The 25,104-nt window shown below is 37.5% G+C and overlaps 4 protein-coding genes and 1 pseudogene across 4 annotated transcripts; 2 read left to right on the top strand and 3 right to left on the bottom strand.

The window, feature by feature from the left end:
* Positions 1-1,342: 1,342 nt before the first annotated feature.
* On the top strand, positions 1,343-5,780 carry LOC126625269 (plastidal glycolate/glycerate translocator 1, chloroplastic). Its single transcript, XM_050294362.1, has 8 exons — positions 1,343-1,764; positions 1,893-2,208; positions 3,231-3,492; positions 3,651-3,766; positions 4,283-4,392; positions 4,630-4,807; positions 5,035-5,164; positions 5,458-5,780. Exons 1-8 carry the CDS (start codon positions 1,459-1,461, stop codon positions 5,606-5,608), a joined length of 1,569 nt encoding a protein of 522 aa, XP_050150319.1. The 5' UTR covers positions 1,343-1,458; the 3' UTR covers positions 5,609-5,780.
* A 1,022-nt stretch (positions 5,781-6,802) lies between these two features.
* On the bottom strand, positions 6,803-10,233 carry LOC126625271 (phosphoribulokinase, chloroplastic-like). The gene is made up of 5 exons (XM_050294364.1): positions 9,426-10,233; positions 8,043-8,127; positions 7,877-7,961; positions 7,407-7,651; positions 6,803-7,270 (listed from the first exon to the last, which is right to left on the bottom strand). The coding sequence occupies exons 1-5, from the start codon at positions 9,971-9,973 to the stop codon at positions 7,019-7,021; spliced, it is 1,215 nt and encodes a 404-aa protein (XP_050150321.1). The 5' UTR covers positions 9,974-10,233; the 3' UTR covers positions 6,803-7,018.
* Positions 10,234-11,490: 1,257 nt separating this feature from the next.
* Positions 11,491-11,955, bottom strand: LOC126626798 (putative B3 domain-containing protein At1g78640). The gene has a single exon (XM_050296192.1). It carries the CDS (start codon positions 11,953-11,955, stop codon positions 11,491-11,493), a length of 465 nt encoding a protein of 154 aa, XP_050152149.1.
* A 105-nt stretch (positions 11,956-12,060) lies between these two features.
* On the top strand, positions 12,061-13,576 carry LOC126626797 (uncharacterized; annotated as a pseudogene).
* A 654-nt stretch (positions 13,577-14,230) lies between these two features.
* LOC126625267 (CSC1-like protein At1g32090) lies at positions 14,231-21,596 on the bottom strand. Its single transcript, XM_050294358.1, has 11 exons — positions 21,037-21,596; positions 19,567-19,719; positions 19,112-19,247; positions 18,448-18,549; positions 18,188-18,307; positions 17,942-18,022; positions 17,441-17,781; positions 16,765-17,010; positions 15,382-15,706; positions 15,053-15,286; positions 14,231-14,929 (listed from the first exon to the last, which is right to left on the bottom strand). Exons 1-11 carry the CDS (start codon positions 21,348-21,350, stop codon positions 14,528-14,530), a joined length of 2,454 nt encoding a protein of 817 aa, XP_050150315.1. The 5' UTR covers positions 21,351-21,596; the 3' UTR covers positions 14,231-14,527.
* Between the last annotated feature and the right edge of the window lie 3,508 nt (positions 21,597-25,104).

Here is a 25,104-nt window from a genome sequence, read left to right as displayed (position 1 = left end):
CTTAATACCCCTACAGTTCATGCAATTTTGTACGTCACCCTTATTCTTGTAGATAGGCACCAAAGTGCTCTTTCGCCACTCATTTGGCATCTTCTTCGTTTTCAAAATCCTATTGAAAAGGTTTGTGAGCCATGCTATACCCGTCTCTCCCAAGACTTTCCACACTTCGATCGGTATATCATCTGGGCCCACTGCTTTTCTATGCTTCATCTTTTTCAAAGCTACAATCACTTCTTCCTTCCTGATTTGGCGGTAAAATGAGTAGTTTATACACTCTTCTGAGTTCCTCAACTCCCCCAAAAAAGTACTCCTTTCATGGCCTTCATTGAAAAGATTATGAAAATAAACTCTCCATCTGTCTTTGACGACGTTCTCTGTAACAAGAACCTTTCCATTCTCATCTTTGATGCACCTCACTTGGTTTATGTCCCTTGTCTTACCTTCCCTTGCTCTAGATAGTTTATAGATATCCAACTCTCCCTCTTTGGTATCTAGTCGCTTATGGCTGCTAGCTTAGCATCTCTCACAACTTTATTTGCCTCCTTCTTTGCTATTCTATATCTTTCACCGTTTTCATCGGTCCTATCCTTATATAAGGTTTTACAAGATTCTTTCTTAGCCTTAACCTTTGTCTGTACCTCCTCCTTCCACCACCTTTTTAGCCTTAGCCTTTGTCTGTACCTCCTCCTTCCACCACCTTTTTAGCCTTAACCTTTGTCTATAGCTCCTCCTTCCACCACCAAGATTCCTTTTAGTATGGAGCAAAGCCCTTGGACTCTCCTAGTACCCCTTTTGCTACTTTTCGGATACAACGTGTCATGAAATACCACATTTGGCTAGCTTCCACCTCTCTATCCCAAACGAATTGGGTGATTACTTTCTCTTTAAAAGTGGCTTGTTTTTTCTCCCTTTAGATTTCACCACCTAGTCCTTAGGCACTTCAAGATCTTGTTCTTTGTCACCAACAAGCGATGTTGATTAGTCAAGCTCTCTCATGGTATAAGTACTAAATATAAGTATCAAGTAATATATTTATAATGAACCATTCATTTAATTAATATGTTTGGATGATTAAACGACTTTCAATTCGAATAATTTTTTGTAAAATTAATCTTTAAATGAAGATTAATATACTAAACGGTGCTGATCGGTAATTTTATTCGGTCAAGATGCTATTCGTAAGTGTAAATGGAGAATGTGTGCATCCCCAGCTATGAAAGTATTATCCTAAAAAATATAACTTGGCATCCAGGTGTAAATTTTGAAAGTCCCGGGAAAAGTTTCTTACTTGTATCATGTGGTGGGCACAAGTATGATTGGGTGGGGGGTTGAAATCTCATCCTCCTTTGATTTAAAACGTTCGCTTCGGGTCCGCACAATTTCAATGGTTTCCCTTTCCCTGTTGCATCCAGATTGCAGACTCTCTCACTCCCTCACTCCCTCCCCACTTCTCCTTCCATGTCGACCTTTTCGGCCAAACCCACTAACGTGATCACCTCCCTTCACAACCACCACAAATCAATATTCTCTTTTCCAACTTGCCTGCCTTCCCTTTCAAAACTTCAGAAAGCTTCACCTGTTGTTGCTTTCAATGGCGCCAGGTTACAGCACAAGCAGCGGCGGACTAATCCCCAAACCACACTTCCTACACTACCCACTTCCACCTTCTTGCAAATGGGTTCTCAGGAAACCTCCTCTGAGACACCGTTTTTGGTGAAATCAACTGGCTCGGAGAGTGCTTCCACTTCCTCTGCCTCTCAAACTGTGAGTAAATCAACGTTTCTGTGTTTAATCTCCGATGGGATAGTCTCTTTCGTGTTGTTTCAATGGAATTTTGATAAAAGTTGTTGACTTTGATTTGATGTGCTACTATTGCAATTTGCAATTTACAGGTTGTTGGGGTTCTGCATCTGGTTGTTTCACTTGGTATTATTCTTGCAATGGACAAGTTTTTGAAGAAGGCATTTGTGGCAGCTTCCATTAGGTTCCCAAGTGCGCTTTTCGGGATGTTTTGTATATTCTCCGTTCTTGTTATTCTTGATTCCACTGTCCCTGCTGTGGCAACAAGCTTGATGAACTTCTTTGAGCCGGCGCTTTTGTTCATCCAGAGATGGCTCCCATTGTTCTATGTTCCTTCTTTGGTTGTTTTGCCCCTTTCTGTAAAGAGTATTCCTGCGGCTTCGGGTATCAAGATTTGCTTCATTATAGGTATGCAAGTTTTCGCTACTCTTTCTAATATAGCTTTTCTCTGATGAAGCTGCACATTAATTACTTGTATTTTCGGTTGGTCATTGTTGGTTTCTGTTGTCAATGACTCAATGTCAGTGAATCAGTTGTAAGATCAATATATGCGGAATAAGTAAATCACAATACCAAATAATTAACCACTAACCTTTGACGCCATTGCTGCAATGAACTAAGGATTCTTCTACTCTCAACACAGACCAAATGCACTGCTACAATCAATGGGGCTTGATATCTTTTGTGCGTAATTAGTGTGAGAGCAGGGGACCCTATTATATATCCTAGGTGGTGGTGTTTGATAAGGATACTTCCCATCATGTAATCCTTATCAAACTGATAAACCTTATCACCACGAAACCATACTATTCATATCAGGATAGATATATCTACTCATATCAGAATTACTTTAGCTATATATCAGTCCACATACATTCCTTGATAGCTTACAAGTATAGTCAATCCTAATCTCTTATGATCTCAATCCCTTAAGCACGTGTTAAACAAGTGAGCAGCTCTAACAAAGCTTACATCAGTTACTTGTTACTCCAATTTCTAGAACTGTGATGAGTTTAGCAGCGATCATAAATAGGTCATTTGTTTCTAGATCACCCATACCGTCATCCTAAAGTAAAAAGCGAAAAAGCATAGAAAAATATCTGGCTAACAAGTTCTCGATGAAACAACAAAGATAAGACCGGGTGGTTCTTGATGAAATCAATGGATGAGTGGTTTGATTGAATAGATTTGAGGAAGAAAGCTTTTGCACGTATTGCATAAGATTTCTTTTACCTAATCTTCCATCAATGATGAGACTTCATGTTACCTTCTCGATTGAGCACAAAATACTCAAAATCTGAAGTTGCACAGTCAACAAACTATCTTTCTTTGACACTAACTTCTTTGCTGTTGCATCTCGCCATCTCTCTTCTGGTGTCTACATGCTTTGTTTTTCCCTAAACATGCTAGTAATTAATGATTTTCTGCAGTTGGAGGCTGGCTGGTCACCCTTGCTGTGGCAGGATATACGGCAATAGCTGTAAGAAGAATGGTAAAGACACAAATGACAGATGCTGAGCCTATGGGAAAACCCTCTCCTTTTTCCAATGTTGAAGTGTGGTCTTGGAGTGGGATCTTCCTGACATCATTTGTTGGGGCATTATTATCCCCAACAGCTCTGGGGACGAGTGCTCGAACATGCCTCCCATTCCTACTTTCATCAACTGTGTTGGGCTACGTTGTTGGTTCTGGGTAAAATATCTTTTTCCTCAGTTTACAGCATGAACACTTTTATGAAAAGTACATATATATATAAATCAAATATTGGTTTTGATTTTAATACAAGTTACTGAAATTTGATATTTTCTCCTCCTTAAGGTCTCATGCCTCTGTTGACTTCTAATTTTCAGATTTCCGTCAGACGTGAAGAAGGTTTTCCACCCCATCATCTGCTGTGCGCTGTCTGCAGATTTGGCTGCATTCGCTTTTGGATACTTCTCCAAGTCTGGGCTTGACCCTGTTCTTGGTATGCATCTGAAACAACATTCTTGGTTTTGGCTGAACATTGTGATTAAATGTAACAAATTAGAAAGCGGAACTTTAACAACTTGCACAAAATACTTGCCAGATTCCAAATTAGCTGTTCGGGTCTCTTGGTTAATCTTGATTTTTCCTATTTTATTTGTTCCTTCTTTTTGGATGTGGTATTTTCACCAGTGTGCTAATTCCTGGTTTTTGTTTCTTCCATGCAATTTTATATAACTACAGAAAGGAATACCCGATGTACTATTAAGAGGATTAAATGGACTTAATGTTATTAGATGAATATGAAGAATTACATAACATGGGTCTGGAGGGAAACATTTTATGCTTTGTATCGCGTCACAAGTTTTTTGAGGTTTCAATGATTTATAGAACATCTTTGATGTCATCGGACGAAAAAATGCTAATCTATTAGCATTAGACTTGTGGGAAACATGATGGTTCATGATACCCCGAGTGCTTTAAGTATGAAGTTCGTCATTCTTCTTGATATTCACAGGATCTTACCTTACAAAGGTTTCATCTAATCCTGGAGCTGGTGATGTTCTGATGGGATTCTTGGGGTCTGTTATCCTCTCATTTGCCTTCTCAATGTTCAAACAGAGGAAGGTAAATAACATTTCAAGAGACCGAGTTTCCCATATTCATTAGTTATACTTGTTTATTTTGGTTCTTTGTTGTGTAGAAAAACATAGATTTTTTGGGGTTTTCCTGCAGCAGTACTCTTATAATTTTAACCTGATTCAAATTTGTGAATTCGACCAATTGCCGTCCTAACTTCCCACCAATGTCTAATTAATATGAAACCATATTTGAACATTATTTCTGCTCCCTACATATTTTCAGCTTGTCAAGAGGCACGCAGCTGAGATTTTCACATCTGTCATCCTGTCAACCATATTCTCATTGTATTCAACCGCTCTTGTTGGACGTCTTGTTGGGTTGGAACCTGGTTTGACTGTCTCAATTCTACCACGATGTATAACTGTGGCATTAGCTCTCAGCATTGTGTCGTTGTTTGAAGGTATTAGTTCATACTTTTGTAGTTGTAAACATGAAAACTCTGACCTCATAAACGTGTTCTAAGTTTGACATGAATTTCTAAAATGTTACTAACGAAAGTCGAGGCTATTCCTGTTTTATTATCTCAACTTTTTCTCTCTCATTTTGATAAATGATACAACTTTATAATGCTTACAAAATAAAATTGCATATGCTACACATTTGAAACTTGTATCCTTGAAACTGTAGGTACCAATCCATCTCTCACAGCGGCCGTGGTTGTAGTAACTGGTCTGGTAGGAGCTAATTTTGTGCAAGCAACGCTTGATAAACTACAATTTCGTGATCCTATTGCTCGAGGAATAGCTACTGCATCTAGGTATGTATCTCCCCCGAACCCTGATCCTCATATGAAACGATCAAACTATAACTGTGAAAGTATAAACAAGTGGACCAAACTGTAAACAATTAGAAAGAATTGTTTAAACCATCTGAATATGGTAGGACAGTTCGTTGAGACTTCTAGGTATATTGAATATTGAAGATTTTTACCTCCGGGCGAAAAGACATAAGTGTTATTAACAAAGAACTCATCAGAGTGAGTTTAAGAAATCGTAGTTCGATAAACTGTCTGTTATGCACTTACGGTGTTTTATTGTTTTGTTGCTGTAGTGCTCATGGATTGGGAACAGCAGCATTGTCAGCCAAGGAACCGGAGGCTCTCCCATTTTGCGCCATTGCTTACGCTCTGAATGGTATATTTGGCTCTCTGCTATGTTCAATTCCAGCAGTCAGGCAAAGTTTGCTTGCCGTAGTTGGATGACTCTATCGGCTCCTTTGTTTGTTCTCACAATTAGCTACTGCTTCGAAATCATTGTTTTTATTAACAGTATATAGATATACAAGACATTTTTCCATTAGTACAGGAATTCAAGTTGGAAAACTGTACTACAAAGAACGTCAATTGTAAACCTGAATTAACACTCTTATTCGGTTATCTTATTGAATGAACACTATCAGTCACTGCTGCACCAAAAAACTTAGTTGGTAGGAAGCCAGCCTGAATAGTTCGTTATAACTGATTGAGCATACCTTAACGCCCTTGCGAACGTGTAAGCTGCACCTAAAAGAGAAGAACTTGATGTCACGAGGAATTGAAGAAGTTAACTTAAACGAGTTTAGGAGGTTTTAAACAGAGGACCAAGTGAAGAACAAAGGTTTTTTTATGCCATTTTAATTAAGTTACAATTGCTCCCTAAAACTTTTCTGTGATAAGCAAGCCTGATTACCATGAGATGCTAGTTAGGGCCCGGTGTCGTCGCTACAATACCCCCTGGCTTCAGGTGCACGGGGACGGGGAGATTAATGGGTAAGTAAAAGCCATAAAGGGAAAATATCTGTTTCTTTAAATCTCACTCATTCATTTCACGTTGTAGTGAATACAACGTGATATTGTAAATTTTTCCATTAGTTTAATAAGATTAGAAGCTATGAGAAAGAACCACATTTAATCGTGCAGGCAATGTCACCACACAGAGCCCCGATTTTATGGGGCCCCAATTATTGACACTGAAGATAAACCAAAGATAGGTAAAATTGAACATGAAGGATTGTCAAATCAGGTTACGTGTATGCCAATATATTGAACATCCTGCTAAGCTCATTCCCTAGTCCCCATGAAAGAAGAAGCAAATACGTAATAAAGGAAAGAAATGGGCCCATCTTATCCATGGGGTTGGTTTGGTTATATAGAATTGAGATCCTCTTTGAATTTGTCATAAGCTAACGGACTCGAAGATTCGGATCACTTATTTAAAATCGTACAATCCTTATTAGTATATTCCACTGACCCATCTCACACAAACCAAAAGTCCAAATCTCTCTCTCTCTCTTTCTTCAATGGTCCAGATATCCAGATCCTTAGGCTTCGGATACAGAAATCCAGAGAGGATCACAAGGTTATATGAGAGTGATGCAACCAAGTATTGGGAAACTGAAATACTGAATAGATAAGATATATAGGTGAACCTCATAACTCAAATTTTCCATATATTTTGTTTAATTTTAATCTGTATAATACAAGTATTCTGCCATAGAATTACAACGTAAAGAAAGAGAAGAGAGTGGAAAATAGGCATGCATGCACTCTCTTACTTGAATTAAGTAGGTACAATCAATAGAGATAAGGCATAACAATGTAATTAGGCAAAGAGATTAATTTGATGAAATATTTCTAAGCTTTGGTTGCTTCTACCGGAGTTTTGGCCCTGGCTGCAATGAGCTGCTCGTAGAGGTCCCGGATCTTCAATCCGACGATGGTTTGGAAGAGGCCGGTTCCGTTGTTGCTGCCGGGGAAATCAGAGTGCTTCAACATTTGTTGGGTGACTTCTCCATAGAACTTGGTGGAGATGTTGCTTAGATGACTCTCTACATAGATCAGCTCATCTAATCTGTCAAATTGCCCATCCATCTCCAACAATGACACCTATTATATACATATGACACCACCATAACCAAAAACAAAATGGTTAGTTAAAAACGCTTTTGTGTAGCACCGTCGTAGGATGCATACTGACGCGTCATTTGGTGAACAAATTTAGCGACGAGTGTTAAATGTGTACCTCGTTGCCGAAATAAGTGTCAGGGCCATAGTTGAATTTGATTCCAGGGTAAGAGCAGGTGAGCTTCCTTCCACAGGGAATCCATGAGATGGTGGAACCCTCATCAAACAAGTAGACTGGGTTGAAATATTTCACACCTTCCTTCATAATCAACCTCACTCTCAACACCTTCCCCTCATTGTCACCTGGAATCAATTGGGTTGGCAACACTTCTATCACTGCATCTGCGTACTGCTTTTGTGGATCTGCATGTAAATCACAATTAACAAAAGATTATTAATAAAGAGCGCAAAACGACAAACTGGGAGTGCGAAAATCATTCCTCGCGTATTTGCTAAACTCCCTCTCCGCTCATGCGATCCGCTGATGCCAATCCTATGACTTATTGTTTGAAACACGCCTTACTGTTTGGGTTGAGAGTAAACAATCCTACTTAGAAGGTTAACGAATAAGATAAGTGTGTTACTTACCAATATAAGCATCGAAATCAGGCTTTCGGGCTTCAATACTGGCTTTGATGCTCTCGAGACTGTGTCCACGCTCCGCCATGTCCCTCTAAACAATCCAAGTTTTAGCTTAATTAACACGGTGAATTTAACAAATTAGGTTTAATTACCCGAGGGTTAATTTAATTACCTGAATTTTCCATGCAAACTTAACCTCATTGCTGATGTCCAAGTAGATGCTGAAGTCCAACAGATCCCTAACTCGCTGATCATACCTACACATACATATATTAATTGATTAATATATATTTATTTTATATATATATATATATATTTTTTTTTTTTTTTTTTTTTTTTTTTTGAGAAAGTGGTTAATATATTTCTGAATGCATAATTAACTAACAGTTAGGTACGTTACGAAGTGTATTTCTCTATTCAAGTTTGACTTCTTCCCTCCAACAAAGCTTGTAATAAGTTGGTTGTGCATGTTGGTGGAATTAATTAATTTATCATTGAGTAATTAAAGTACCAGTAAAATAATCACTTATTACTACGGTCTATCTTAAGTTCAAACATCAATAATGATAAATCTAAAATCAATTCATTCCTCATCTCTTTGTATAAATATATTGTTATATAAAAAAATTACTTCTAAAATAAAAAGGAAGGCCGCTTGGAACTTAATAAAACCCACAATTACATGGATTTCAAACAAAAACATGACATTGACATACATATCCTTGATTGGCCAACTACATATGATACCAGCGCCCGCCACAGGCACTTTGTATAGTCTTTTGATTGACGCAAGTGGATATATAGTATTATTTTTCTTTGCTTAATTAAATACATATATTTGTGAAAGATATGTAAAGTAGGGATAATGGTTGTATACTTGTATATGCCAACTTTTACCAGCCTTGATTTCTTTTTCTCTTTTCGATATACTGATGTTGACTTGGAAATATATTTTAAGAAAGGAGATAGAATATTTGAAGTTAATGGAAGATTTGACGCAAAACAAAGAACAATGATAATTTTAAAGTTTATACAGTCGACTTTACTTAGTGTAAAAAGGTTTGGTTATTATTGTTGTTTTCTTTCTACTGATGTTAGTTGGATTATTTAGGTCAGTGAGTAAATTTGAAATTGTGAGTTACTCCAACTTTTATTTATATATTTATTTGAAAAGAAGAGTTCCTTAAATTCCCTCCCGTCTACTTGTATATACATGGGAAAATATTTTCTTGTCAAATATTGACTTGATACTAAAGAAAATATCGACTTTCTACTATTGGTCATGATAATGTTTGTAAAAATTATGTGGTCCAAAAAAAATAATAATAATAGCGCTTATACGAAATCAGTTTAGATGAATTTTAATGTAAAAATATCCGCTTATGTTAAAGAAGTTGAAGTAAATTACAAGGAAGTTTCTAATTAAGAACAACGAAGTTTCTGATTAAGAACAAGCCATGATTTCATGAATGTGTACTGATGAAAAATGATAAAGTAGTAATTAATTAGTTAATGAAAGTGATTAAGATGAGCAATTAAGTAGGCATGCACTTACATTGGATGTAAACCTTCAATGACAAGAATCTTGGGGGGCTTGATGAGCTCGGGAGGATCCAAGAGACCAGAAACATGGTTGTAAATAGGCTTCTGAACAGCCTTTCCTTCCTTGATGGCCTTCACCTGCTCATACATAAGATCGAAGTCGTTAGCTCTTGGGTCGAGCGCGGTCACTCCTTTCTCCTTCCTCCCTGTCCTGTCCAGGGAATGGTAATCATCCAAGCATATCACCGTCGTGGTGTCGCTGATGAGCGTGTTGGAGTCAGGGTTTCCTCCTTTAGGTGGCTCCGCTCCTCCTCCAAACACGCTAGTCAGCCTCCTCATGAATGTGCTTTTCCCACACCCTGAGTCCGCTGCTAAACCGATAACAATCGTCTCTTGCTCGCATCTTATCACACTCACTCCAACTGATCTCCGGCTGCTGCTGCTTCTCTGCTTGTAGAACACCGCCACCTGCTGCTGCTTTTGGCCGCTCAATCCCAACGAGGAGGAAAACGAACACGTCGGGTTCAGCTGGCCACTTGTGTGCACCGCACAAATCGCCATTTTCCCACTACTACTACTCTCTCTCTCTAGCTCTCTGTGTTCTTGGTTACTTGGTTTAATTTGGGAAAGAAAGAATAAAGAGTTTGGAGCAGAAATAAGAGGCTGGAAGAGGTGATGGCAGGCGGTTTTGTGGGATGGAAAAGAAAATGCTGGCTGATACTGCTGCTGCTGACGTGTCTTGTTGTTTTTTCTGGGGTTTCTGGGACTACCCCTGGTTTTTGACAAATTTTTCTAAGTGTTAGGAGGTAATGCTTATTTCGAAGGTTTTAGGATGGACTTCAATGGGCTTAAGTCGATGGGCGACGTAGTCATTTCACACTTTGCTTTTTCCACTAGATAGTAAAATAATTAAGTGGAAACATACTTTTGTTTTTTATATTATATTTGCGGAGAAAAGATGGGATTTTTATTTTTTAGTTTTATATATTTTAATATATTTTATATTTCGATGAGGTGATGGGATGTACGCGATAAACGCAGGCATGGAGGGAGAGGAAGAAGAAGAAGCGTGGTGGTTATTTGTTGCGGTTTGGATATTTCATGTGCCACGTGGCAGTGGAGTGGTGGCTGGTTGAAGATTAGGGGTGAAGGGTGAGGAATGGAAAGAGATATAGAGAATTAGAGATAGAGTATGCGCCATCCACTTTTTGACTTGTGCTACTCTCTCTGCTAGCTTGTCCGTTTGTAGGGATTTCTACGGTGAGATACTTCAGTAGATTTTTATTTTAAAAAGTAAATATTAAGATTTAACAGTTAAAATATTTAAAATATTTTGTATTTTAGATAATTTAACCCTTAATAACATTTTTTTGCCGGATAAAACTTAAAACTCGTTTCAAATAGTTAGTGCTGAACATTGAACAACAATCAACGAGATCAAAATATCCAATAATTATCTTCTATACATTATATAAAAGCGTTTGTCTTTTCAGGATCCATGCTTTTAACGGGTTAAAACAAGTACATATAAGTGATAGTAAACAAACACGTTAGTGTACAAGTTGCTAGCGGGTTTATTCATTTCAATCGGAACCCATTAAGGCTCGACTTTAACACTTCATCGCATTGTACCGTGTTAACTAGTCATCTACGATAACCTCTTATAATAAATCAAAGACACTTAAGCTTTGCTTATAGTTAATTGGCCTCTGAACAGAAGAGAAGCAGGTGGTCGTCAGCCAAAAACAGAGGTGAAATTCTGGAACCAGACTATTTCTCGACTCCACAGATCATATAGTGCCGTTCTATACTTCTCTTAATTAATTAGCACAAAAGCTATTCTATCAGAAAGCAAGCTCCCCATTTAAGCAGACTAATCGGAAGCTCTCACGCAGTGCATGTATATAATACATGCAGTCATCTTTAATAAATGCAGAAGCTCTCTCCGTACACACAAGTAATATATTAAGATTCAAAAAAAAAAAATTAAGGTACATTCAGCAAGTGCCAACCGAAATGAAGAGAATAAAGGTACACTATCCCTAACTCCTAACTCCTAAGTTTGGCTGGTAAATAAATCAAGGGTTGCAAGAGGTGCAGGGTGCTGTTTGGTTGCCCCGTTCAAGTAGAGAAAACAACAAGACGAGTTTGGAGTTTGTTTTGAACCAGTGAAGTCCTATTTCATCACCCTCTTTCAACTGTCTCCTCTTGACGAATGCAGGGTGCCAAACCAAAACGTAACTGTTGTTGCTCTGCTTGAAAATGTACCGATGATGGGTTGTGTGCGTATCGCCGTCATGAAACGTAATTTGTGCTCCCTGTCTGTTCTCAAGGGCTTTGGTAAACTCGTCGTTCACGTGAGGGAGGATATATTTGTTCATCAAGCTTGCTGGCATGTAGAAGTGTATGAGATCTCTAGCCGTCAGTTTCTTCTTGATTCCCCAAGAATCCTTAAAATTTAGATTGGCAATAACAAGTTCATCTCTTTTCTTCCACTTCATCTGCTCCTCCTTTGTTGCAGTATTTTTATTATTGTTCGTCATTTTATTATCATGGACGCGATCGCGAAGGCAATCACCAGTGGGAAAGGGTGAAAGCGTCGACACTAGTTTTTGACGTTTTGATGAAGTATTAGTCGTCTGATCACGATGATGAGGGCTAGTACTAGTAGGAGAGGGTTGGTCGGGTACTTGGTTCGCTTTTCGCTTCGTGTTGTTATCATTATTTGTACTAAAACTTGTAGGCCAAGTCGGATCCCACAAAGCTAACACTGTCGAAACTTCGTCATGTGATGATCGTCGTGGTTGTGGATGTGGATGACCAAGGGTTAGTCTTGTTGACAGCGTCGTCCCTTCCATTATTCTAATTCGAATCTTCAAACTATATAAACTTGAAACTTGAATGCCAACGTGAGAGCGAGAACGAAAGAGTTAGAAGAACAGAGAGAACTAATTGATGTGTGTATGTGTATTTATAATATGTAGCTGATGTTGGGAGTACGAATTTCATATTAGGAAACAGAGATTTTGCATATGCTTATAAGTAAGTTAGGTTACTTTTTATATTTCAAATGGTGAATCTCAACTTTATTCTTGGTATCACTGTCGACATTCAAGTTCTGAACAACTGAGGATTCTTGGTTTCCTTTTTTAGCCCCTTCAAATTAGGATTCTTGGTTTCCTGTCTGGCTGCTTACCGTTTTTAAGTCTTAAGTTTCCTCATCCTTGTAGGCTAAGGGTTGTTTAATTTGGCATACTTCTATAGATACCTCCTTATGGAGAAGAATAAAGTAGGATGTCTGAGGGAGGGGAAGAAGATGTCGGTGGCATCACCTTCGATAACATACTCCATCGATGGAGGTTTGCCAAATTCATGGCGCTCGTTACATTGACAAAAGATTGAGAAGTAATTATTAATGATTTACTTAAGAATGGTAGGCCTGCGCTTGAACAAATAATTGGAGGAGACTCCTGAAGCAGTACTTGTTGAAGAAGCAAGTAATAAATAAGAAGATGCTCCTGCAAAGAAGAGAGGTCCTAATAAGTCTGCTAAAAAGATGTTTGAAGTACCGGAGACTATAGCAACCAAGGTTCTAGCAGCACCAGATCCCTCAGGAGTGCGGGGGACAAGCGCAAGCATGATGCTTTGGAACAGTTGAACAGTTGGCGTGCTACTTTTGAGGAATTCGTTCGCTGTCTAAGGCACAAGGCTTGCGTTGAGAAAGTGAGAGCACGGCGACTGGTTGATGATGAAGCTGCTGTACTTGCCTTAAGAGAAATGCTCAAGTCAACTAGAACTGCAGAGAAGAAAGTACAAACAGAAAATTCAGTTCCATTAGCTATTAATACCATCTCTGAAGAGGCGATAAACAGCGAAGCTGGTCGTAGTTTGATACGGGATCGTGTCAAAGCTGCCCTCAGCAGCTGAGGCTCAGCTGCTTGTGCGAAGGAGAAAGAGATGTGGACGATGAGGATGATGAGTCGTATAGTATGTGTCAGCTTGAAGAAAATTCCTGAGCAAGCTCAGAAGAATGAGGCCAAATCGACTGTTTTGAAAAGATACAGGAGACATGCTTATAAAAAAATTAGGTTACTTCCGTCGACTACTTCAAGTCGACGGAAACTCCGGCGATTCTCTGTGAGTACGTGCTTATGGACAGATTAGTTTTCTTGGCGTGGAAGGTTGATAAGCCCATTGTTTGGAAACATGTTTTGGAAGAGATGTTACACGCCGTATTGCTGACCCCCGAAGGAATCAAAGAAAAACGGGCATGCAATTCGATAGACGCTAGTCAGTCTACGAAAAGGATACTATATACATACTAAAATGTGAGCATTCACTAACCAATTGGCAATAGGAATGAGAAGCTCGTGATTATTAAATTATTAGGCAAAGCTTCCCTTCTCCGATATGAATTTATCGTCTTAACATGCCTCCTCACGTACTGCAGTAGCTTCCCAAAAAGAGAGAACATTCCAACAACAAAACAAAAATAACTAGAAAAGGAAAGATGGCATGAAGTTAAGAGGAAATGTATATGATAAGGGAGAGGTTCTAAACCCAGAACACAGCCACTTGGGCAATCCACCACTTGCGGTAAAACATGGAATTAATTAGTCCAAACTCCCCAGGAGGGTGGCATTCGCCCTTTCCCATTGGACATCAAGCACTGTATAAACAAACGTGTTTTAATTTTTAAACATAATTAAGGGCCTTAAACAGACCTCTACTCAGGTATTTATCCTAGTTCATGCCTTAATAGTATCGGAATCGGTTTGCGGTTAGACAAATTGTCACCAATCCATGCATCATTAGGAATTATCAAGGTAAATCAATTCGAGCTAGTTATATTTCATTCGGGTAGAACCGCGTCCCGTTGCAAGCGTCCTGTCCTGATTTAAACTTGGGATTGCTGCTCTGAAATTTTCTCAGATTTTCAGCCAAAAATCACCCTAAGTAAGTTTTCTCAACCCAATCACGCTAGAAAAATAATGAAACTACAACTCCAATTACAACGCACATGAACTCAACCCGACAGCAGAAAGTAACTAGAAAGAAAAAGCTAAGATAACCTGGTTAGAAGTTCTAGTAAGCATACTTGCTGCAAGTTACTGTTCAATGATCTTCGTTGTGGTAGGCATAGTGTGGCGGGGAGGTTGAATGGTGCACATATCTGGGTGGGGAGTTTGAATTGTAGACGTATTGAGGTGGAGATGACTGATAATAGGAATACTGGGGAGAGGATTCGGTTGACTGATAATAGGAATACTGGGGAGAGGATTCGGTATGATGGACATAATGGGGTGGAGAGTGGGAACTGAGTTCGCTTGTTATGGGTGTGGCAATTCGAGTTTGCTGTTTGTCTACTCTAACTTCAACCAACTCCTGCTCCTCCTCAAATGGTGGCTCCTCCTCAAATGATCGGAAAATAGGGTGCAAGTACGCATCAGCCAAGTATGATTTCATATTTAGGTCAGGTTCTGCAGTCCGTTCCATTGTGTCTTTAGCCATTGCTTCCTAAGCAAGTCACAGAGAAAATAATTGCCATCAGAAATTAGAACAAAAAATTACATGCTCCTGTGAAAGCATATATAAAAGTCAAATGCACCTCAATAAATTAATTAAAAGTTCCGAGCTTACCTCAAGCGGGTACTTTCTAAATGCAGGTTCAAAACGATACTTGCAGAACTTGTGGAATGATAATGTTAATATTGGCAGAACAACAAGTAATGGAGTAGAATTAGCAGCCTTTTTTGTGCTTAGCAAACCCATCAGAAGTAGTTGAGATATCAGTAAGCTTGCTACTATGCGGCTATGAACTTGCGGCCAAAATGCGGCAGCACTTTCATATCGTTGATTGTACACGTTGATTATCTGCAACGAGAAATAGAGAACAAATTACATGGATAAACAATGAAACGTGATGCACAAACTAGCCTATCAAAAACTAAAAAGATGAATGAACTGACCTGATGACGGTAGACTAAGTATGCAAAGGCAAAGAAAACTAGTATGAAAGGCAGCAGGATCGGGGTGATCACAGCATACACGATACCAAGAAGGAAGTAAAGTTGAAGACTTGGGAGGGTTTCTGGAAAATCCACACTCCCAGGGTCCGTTGCCTTTATTCTGTCTCTCTCGGTTTTTACCAAAAACATGTTCTTGAGATGAAATATAACCAGTCGTTTCAAACGGAGGATTTCGCCAGCAATTCCAGCCCACCCATCAACCATTATATATGTAATAAAGAAAGTAGCCTTCGTTGGTATAGACACTCCAATGGTTCTTGGAATCCTATAAACAAGGTTCATTAAAGAACAGTCATATCAAACAGATGAAAAGATAGGTATTAATAAAGTTGTACATCGATAAAAGCACCCGAGATGAGTTTCTGGTAAAATAATCACTTAATATCTTTTTACTAATATTAATGATTTGAATTGATCTCTATGTCATGATTTGAATTTGTTTGATACAAGTCATGGACTTTCGAATAAGATACAGTACTATAACTTTAAGTTACCAAGTCAAATTCTAATCCTTTATATCAACCCTATAAAGTGTAATCACTCAATCCTCAACACCCCTCCTCCCCCGCCCCCCCAACCCAGAGACAGAGTCAATCTCTCAAATAAGCGTCTAATCCTAATTTCTTAAGTATTATACTAGCATCAAACAGTATGCCACTGCCCCGCACCCGCACACCCTTACCAACCCACCCACGCATGCACAGTTAGTCTCCAAATTGGGCGTCCGGTTTAAGAAAAAGTGGACGCCCATCCTAGCAGCAGAACAATTAAACTGATTGATTTTCTGGTCTAACAAAAATAAAGGATATTCAAGCCATTTCTTCTCACTCTTATAGATTTGAAGCCTTAACGCGCATCAACCATCACTAGCACACCAGCCAACCACAAACACCGATGGAGTATAATTAACAAGCCCCTTATCTCATACCAAACCATCTCCACTGGCTCAGTTCCACATGCAAAACCCACAGAACTCAATCAAAGTGCGCTCTGCATCTGCTTTTTTAGAGCCATTAAGAAGCTCCGCTTATACACAAGTATACATTTGCAAGTAAAGTGAATCTGTAATGTATACAGCTACCTCTATAGCCTATATTTCTAGGACAAAACTATTACTGGAGAGACTATATAATTCTTTAATCGCCCTTTCCTGAGTTCAGTGTCCTAAACAATCCATCAATTCCTCTCCTTCCACAAAGTCCACAATACTGCGTGTGGGGTAGATTTCCATATCAATATCACAATTAATAAAACTAGCAAGTTAACAAAAAATCTTCCTGTACAAACTTGGAAATGAGAAAATTTCCAGGGATAGAATATTACTCTGTAGGTGATTGGTGAAGGAAAGAATGCAGTTGCTGAAACGCCGTTCCAGTCACTATGCTTCCCAAAAATACATTGACTAACATAAAGTAATAGTATTTTGCTGAGGTCTTCCGTTCTAGCGTTGATAATGCTATATGCCCCTCAATTTTTGACATGATCATCAACACAGCTGGGAGAATGTACAAAAATATCTTGAGGGCCAGTCCAGGAAGAAAACCCTGTAGAAATGACTTGATGAATTTCCTGCAAAAGAGTATTTGAAAACCTTACAACATAGAAATAAAATTCAAGAAAGAAGGAAGAAGCTTCTAGAAGACATAAAAAGGCCAAAAGCCATGTATTCTATAAGAGCAATGGACAGGCCATCCACTCAGAAACTATTCTATAAAATGCAACGGACAAGACATCCACTCAGAAACAGTACAACGACAAAAGTAGCAATAGAATAGGATATCGACAGAAACAAAAACAAGTGGGTTCATACTCTCAACTGGTTATTCTCTGTTAAAAAAAATACTAATCATGGAACATTTTATTATTATGAATACCAGAATATGAAAAATATTTTGCAGACCCTCTAAATTAAAAGCAAATGAATGACATACTACGGTCAATGTTATTTAACAATAACTATGATATCCAAAAAAGCATATGGTATGGTAGGCTTACTTACAATTCTACAACTGGCCTGAGAAAAGGAGCAACTCTTTCCAGACCCTCTAAATTTGCAAGTGATTGCACAAAGGCTATGGGTATCATGTAGAAGAACACCAAAGCAAACACCGAAAGCGAGATTACAAGTTTTCGGATGCTTAAAGAAATAAATGGTATAGCCAGGTTACGCCAATAGACATCCCGGGGTTCTGGGGCCCAATTTGTCAACCATAGTGTGGGATTCCTGCTCTGTTGTGTCTGTGCACAAACAGCCGCACCCCAACGCGAATCAAATGATACAAAAGCAACTGGCAAAATAGACTTAGTGTCTTTGAGAATCTTCTGTCGTTCCAGCGTCATCTAAAATACAATATAAGAATGAAATATAATGCATATAAATACAAATCCAACCTAAAATATAAACCATACTGCAGTACACAGAAAACACTAACCCTAAAGCGTACAAAGAAAGCTGAAAACGATAGCTTATAGAATAAAACGTAATGTTACTACAACTTACACTTTTCTCAAACTCCTGTATCTGTTTTTTGTAGTACTCAATGGAATCAACTTTTGTACCCCAAAGCCCCAAAAATCCATTCTGAAAATGAAAAGCACTTTAAATTATCAGCGTCCAAGACAAAAAAATTGCAGAAAAACTGTTAAATAAGTACATACACATACATTGATTGTCTAACAATATCACTAGTGATATGCATACAAATATGAATCGTTTGTTTCATGTAAGCACATATGGAAACACTACCTTCATTGTTGGTTTTTTGTCCGGGTGCCTTTCAAACTTAAGCAGGTTATAGTCTAGCCAATTTTGGAGCCGATCTCGCTTTCTCACAAGTTTGGCAAATTTGTTTGCATTGTACACTGCCTGAGCAAATAAAGAAAACCGATATAAATCAAAACCAAAGAGTGTGCTGTGGAAAAAGTACACAGCTGTTGTATATATCGCCCGTCCATCAAACTCCTTACTAGTGAGCTAAACAGATTTTAGTGATAACATTTCAATACCTGGTGGCAAAGATAATGATCCGGGTGGTTTGTTTTGAAGAAGTGATCCACACTATCCGATATTGAGCGACCCAAGACATGTGGTATATTCCTGACCACTACCTGAAAGAAAATAAAGGAAAAAAAATGTAAATTATAGTATTAGCCTTGGAGTTCAAAGACATTTTCCAAACAGAGAGTTAAGAGTAAAATTACTTTACCTGATCAATCTCTCAAGTAAGAAAAAGTAAAAAATGAAACATTAGCTCAATGAATAGAATTTTTATTTTAGTCATAAGAATTTATCAGATTGTGAATCATGTGAGAAAAAGAACTTTGACCACACTTTTCAAAGTACTTTGTACTTTGGAAACGTTTTCTTGAGATTGACACATGTAGGCAAAGCAGGGAAGAATATATTAGTTAAAACAAAAACAGAAATAGAAACACAGAGTCATGCAGGTTGCGCTTGGTAAGTTTATGACTCAAGATCGCAAGGATTTATACAAGCATCATTTGCCCTCAAAAACAGAATGACACTCTAAGGTGACATATCGTAGCAGCTCAACCAGAATATAAGTTGAAATAGAAGCATAGAAAAATTAAATCAGGTGCTAATTTCTCCTCAATTAATAACATACATACTAGTTTTCTACAATTGTACGGTAATTGATGACTTTCTCACCGTGAACTGTTCTGCACGCCTATGCTGGGAAGTTAAGAATTGTAACCTCATTGATGCTACATAGTCATACTCCTTGTACAACATGTAACATGTCCAGAATGTGAACAAATATTCCAATCCTATGTGGACAAAAAACCTGAAATGGTATTGATTTTAAAACATAAGTAAAGCTTCTTACATGATAAAGACAATACATTCACCGAAAACAAAAATAAAAACAAAACAGAAGGAAACAAATGTAGCCGCAGATATTATATATTCAATACAATCAACCAAGTAAAGAAAATTACGCGTAACTATGATGTTGTTTTGACCTTCATTTACTCGCAATATCATGAAGTTCATTTCATTGATGCATAATTTGGTCAAAGAAAAGTCAACTCTACACCTCATACGGTAATCAGTTATTATCAAGTCTTAATATTTGCGAAAGTGTATCAGAGCCACAGGGTTACCTTATGGATTTTGGTCTCACATTCGATATAGAGAGCTTATCAATGTCACTCAAAACCAATTCTTTCCTTAGGAAATATAATGTTCCACTTGACACATTAACTGGAATGAGAATAAGAAGTGCTAGGACAGCCATTGGAACAAAAATCTTCAAGCTGCAAATAAATAGAAAGAAAAAAATAGTTATTATAATGCGCAAGATATTAAGCAGTAATTTCTAAAAGCTTGCTACCTAAGTATCGATGATAAATATGTACTCCTTTACACAAGTATAGACATTCACATAAATGCATGTAATAAGATAGAGGGCCTTGCTATTGCTATTGCTGACTTATGAAGGACGTTCTATTCTAATCCACTTTTCCCTTAAATTTAAGTCATCATTAGTTGCGTGTTAGTCCATAAATAAGAGGCTAATGTGCTTGTAAGACAAGATGTATACACCAAAACCGAACTCTTAATAAGAGAATTACCAACATATATGATATGAAGCTCATGCAAGTTGGGTGGTGTTATGAGTGGTAAGTATGCAATTCAAGGTGTTGGGAAAAGACACGAAAGCCATCACTGTTTGGGGGTGATGGTGGTTTTTTGGGTCAAATGGACGAAGCAAAGTAGAATGATATTTTAGGATTATTCAAGGTGGGTGCGGATGAATTTCTAAATTAAGTTTCTTTTGCTCTGCTCTTTTGGCTTCTGCACTGCAGAGTTCAGGGAGTCTTCCGTGTCAACATTATTGCCAAACTCGAAAGCTGCAGAAACTTTGGCAAACAATTCTGATACGCTCATACTAGCCCAAACAACTTGCACTCTGAACAAATAGATTAACCTGGACTTAAACCTTAAAAGGTCTCATCTTTACTACGATGCAATCGAAATTACTCAAACGAGCTTACTAGAGTATCGACAACACGTCCGCCTTGACCTTTTATTGTGGCTTGTGAACACCTCTAGTTTAACATTCAAACTCTAAGCAAGCTATCAATGGACAAATACCAGCCAGAAAGTCTTCAAAAATGCAGTTCTATTAAAACATCTCAATTCCGTCACTACACAATTAACAAAAAATTTATTTTGCAGAACAAAATATAAACACACCATCTGCATAACCCCTAACCACAAAATAATGGGGAATTCAATTCCTAATAAATTATTTTAATCCAAAGAAACAAACTTTAACCAATAGAACCAAAAAGTTATATAGTCACTTTCCCTCCCAATGATATTTTCACTAGAAACAACCCAGAGAGTCAAAATCAAGTAATATCAACTTCAACTTATACACAAAACAAAAGATACCAAATTTTCTGGTCCAAGTCAAACTTATCACTGAAGGAAAACAACCCCCAAGTCTCCAAATCAAAATTCCCAAAATTTTCTCATTAAAAAAATATATATAAATTAAATAAGTAAACCCAAGAAGCAGAAAAATGGTTGAAAAAGCAAAATTGAAGGGTGAGAACAAAAGTTACCCAAGAATATAAATTCTGAGGAAAACAGCGGAGTCGAGGCCAGCATGGCTGATAATCTCAGACTCGGACATTCTCATGGCCTGAGGCATCCAATTGAGGAAAGTGAGGTAAGTCTTGACGTTGAGATTGACGAACTTGCCGACGAAGTTGGCGGAGCGCCGGGGGCTGCTCCTGCCGCCACTTATGTACCATTTCGGAAAATATACCCGGTCGTTCACCGGTTGGATTCTGAGGAGGGCAAAGGCCAGAAGGAAAGCAAAGGCACTCAGTATGTTGATGAAAGCTGACACCCCAATGTCACCCAGAGTCGCCATTTACCAACACCAACAACAAAACCCAGAATTTAGAGAGAGTATGAAATTTGAGAGAGAGAGAGAGAGAGAGAGAGAGAGTTGTGTATGGAGTTTAGAGAGAGAAGGAGGAAAGGTGAAGCTGCTCTGCTGGTCTGGGTTGGAAGATAAAGGAAGAAATAAGGGAAAGAATATTGAACTTTTTGTCCAATATTTGCAACTCTGGATTGGAAGATAAAGGAAGAAAGAAGGAAAAGAACATTGAGCTTTTTGTGTAATATATTTTTGTATTTGGTACAATTTGTACAAAAGTGGGTTTCTCGTGATCTGTTATGTTTCCTTAGTCATCTCTAACTATGGTTCGCCAAAGATTCAAACGAGCCCTCTGATCCTCCAAAATTCTCTAATATATTAATGAACAATACATAATCATATTTGCTTCCGTCTCCAACCAGGGGCCAAAGGTCCAGATGGCTCGTTTTAGTCCTGTCACAAAACATCGTTTCCAACCGAGGACCATAGGACCAAACATAATTTATTATTTAAATTTAAAATCTACATCAACTTAAATTTAAAAACTACAACTACAATTTAAAAACGATAATTTAAATTTAAAAACTACAAATTAAATTTGAAAACAATATTAACTTAAATTTAAAAACTACAATAACTTAAATTTAATATTTATAATCAACATCATCTTCATCATCCGCCATCGTAGGAGTATAGTCAGAGGTAAACAACTGCCATCGGCTCATAATTTCTTTTTTTTTCCTATCAAAATAGGTCTTACTCATTGGAGTGTAATTCGAATTGTTCCTTTCCATATTCTTATCATCCATCTCTTCTTGTATTTGTTTGGCCCGTTCTTCATGCCTACATTTCCTTTCTTCCGCCTCAAGGGCATTTTGCTTCTCCAATAATTGCAATGAGGCCGCCACTTCATGTTGAGCGGCGTAATCATCATTTGCCTTGCTGTTTTCCTTCAACCTTCGCGCCTTGTTTCGTCCCATAGCCCTAGGTATGGAACCTTCACCCGAAGACAGATTTTCTACCCTTATTTGTTGAATGGTTGGAGATCCATCTTCATTCATATCTGCAATTGAGGATGTAGTTCCGAACACCGGCGTATGAGCTCTCTGTGGTGGATCTTCAAATAATACCCACCCTTTACAAATTTCCCAACAACTGTGAAACTGAAAGGGTTTCAAGCTACTCTCCATATATAATTCATCCGCTTGGCGTACCTAGAAAAAAATTAAAGGAAATTAATTTATGAAATTAAATGTAATATAATTAAATATTTAAAATAAATTGTGAAAACACTTACTTCGTCGTAGTAATTAGAGCCCCTTTCATGTCTACTTACGACTGCTAACAATGCTTGATGCCATTTGTTCAAACTTGGCTGAAGATGTTTCTTCCATCTTGAAGAACAACTCTCGTGGTTTCGAATATTCACTGGAGTGGTGCCTTCATAGAACTCTAAGTATTTTTTTGGACACACGAGTGCAAACACCGTCATTTGTTTGACAATTCCCCCTCACACTATCTTCTGACACCCATCTATAAGCCTTGCAAAGAGATTCATCTTCTTTTCGGGTCCAATCCCTACCTTTCATTGCAGACGAGATCATTTGAAAATTATTGAAAAAATTGAAGAATAGATTTTTGAAAGATGAAGGAAAATATGAGAATTGAAATGGTGTAGGAATGGTGAAAATTTTGTGAGACATGGTGAATGAATGGTTTAGGTATTTATATGAAAAAAAATAGAATTTTTGAGAATTTAAAAAAAAAAACAAAAAAAAGGCCTTAAAAACCTAAAAAAAAAAAAAATTGAATCCAACGGTAACTAGCGCCAGCTAGCCGTTGGATTCAAAAAAAAATTTAAGAACTCCTGTCGGTTATAACCGACACTAATAATATAGTATATATTATTTCTGTCGGCTAGAACCAACAAAAATAACAAAAAATTAAAAAAAAAATGGCCAACCCCGGGCTGGTTGGCTGGAGCCAGGCCTCTAACCCTCCCCGATTCCATGTGGCCCACCCAGATTCCAGAGCCCTCTAGCCTAGCCCTCGATTGGAGACAATTTTCGGGCTATTTTCGACCATCTGGCCCTCTGGACCCTTCGGTTGGAGATGGCCTAAGTGAACTCCTAGTCCAAAGGCTGTTTGTGTCTTTTTATCTATCTAACAAATGATATTATTTACATTAACATTATCATAAAGCAGTTAAATTTCACAATAAACTAATAATAATTTGATTTAAATTCTCTTTTAATGAGAATCGAATATTAAACTTTTCACTTACAAGTAAAAAATAATATTACTAAAAAGTAGTATAAGTGGCAAAAAATATTGTGTCTTACACTATGTTTGGATAAAGGAAATAAACTTGAAATTTGAATTAAAGACAGAATTTATAAATTGACATGCACAAATTCCCTTATTTGGATTCATAAAAATAGAAATTTAGAATTTCCGCATGGAAAAAAACTTGGAATTTGGGACCTCGAATTCCCAAGTTTAAATTCCATGTAAATAAGTGTCATTTTCCAATTTCTATGATTGAGAGTTTAAAAACAACAAATTTCGTATTCAATTCTATTGTTTTTTTAGGTTACCCAAACAAGAAAATTCACAAATTCTATAGAATAAAATTCCATTATTTAAATTTTCGTCATTTTAAAATTCCTAAATAATCTTAAATTTCTTCATCCAAACATGGCTAAACTTATCATTTTTCTTGTGTATTTTATTCTTCCTTTATTGTGTGCTTTTTGTGTGCTTGGGTCATGGGTTTTCTTCTGTTTTCTTATTATTTTAGTTGCATGTGCAAGCGTGATTAGTTGACGTAGTTGACTACTTGTGTCATTGTATTCATAATGTCATCGTGGTATCTTGTAGATGACGTTTGATTGAGGATAAAAAACAATCCGTGTTATATAAGTTGTTATCAGTATTAATCGAGGAGGAGAAAAAAGGGTGGGGGCTCGTTGTTGCTTTTGTATGGCATCAAATCCAATTTATTCAGCTAATTGATTGGCATTGCTTCTTGTCAATGTATTGCATTAATACAGGAATTAAAATAAAATAAAAGGATATCTCATTCAGAGATGGATCCTATTCAGATTCAAGTTGTGAGGATTTTAAGAATTCTCATATTCTTACCATTTATCGTACATCGTACGGTTAGAAATTATTTAAAATTTATTTATTTAAAATTAAATATAAATAGTAACTAATAAAAACTGATTGCACGATATACAATAAACGATTATGATATGAGAACCCATAGGATTCCCGTAAAAATGATCCGGAGAGGATCCTAATCATGCCACTGGATTTCTTTGTCTCTTTTTACGTTCCACCTGTTCTGTGCGGCGGGAAAGCTGCATGTCATAATGGAATTTGCTAGAGTTACGCCATATAATCCGCCATCTGATTTTATGTACTTTTTTTTTTTTTTTTTTTATGACAATCTCTAATAATTGTACAAGATTATATATTATTTTTAAGATAAACAATAGCTTAATAGACTAAATTATTATATGTTATGAAGAAAGATCGGCGGTAATCAAATCCGCACAAGGTACATAAACATTATAATTTTGGTCATTCCGTTAAATCGTAATCTGTCAATTTATATTTTTTCTTAATTACAAACTGTAGTGAATTTATCGTTTAGTATACAGATGAGACGAGATAGAACGGAATGGGATGACACCAGACGAGACCAGACGGGACAAGACGTGACACAACGGAGAGGGGG

This window comes from Malus sylvestris, chromosome 6 (assembly GCF_916048215.2).
Source record: "Malus sylvestris chromosome 6, drMalSylv7.2, whole genome shotgun sequence".
Lineage (NCBI taxonomy): Eukaryota > Viridiplantae > Streptophyta > Magnoliopsida > Rosales > Rosaceae > Malus > Malus sylvestris.
Note: the sequence above shows the minus strand (reverse complement) of the source record. Positions and strands in the feature narration are given on the sequence as shown.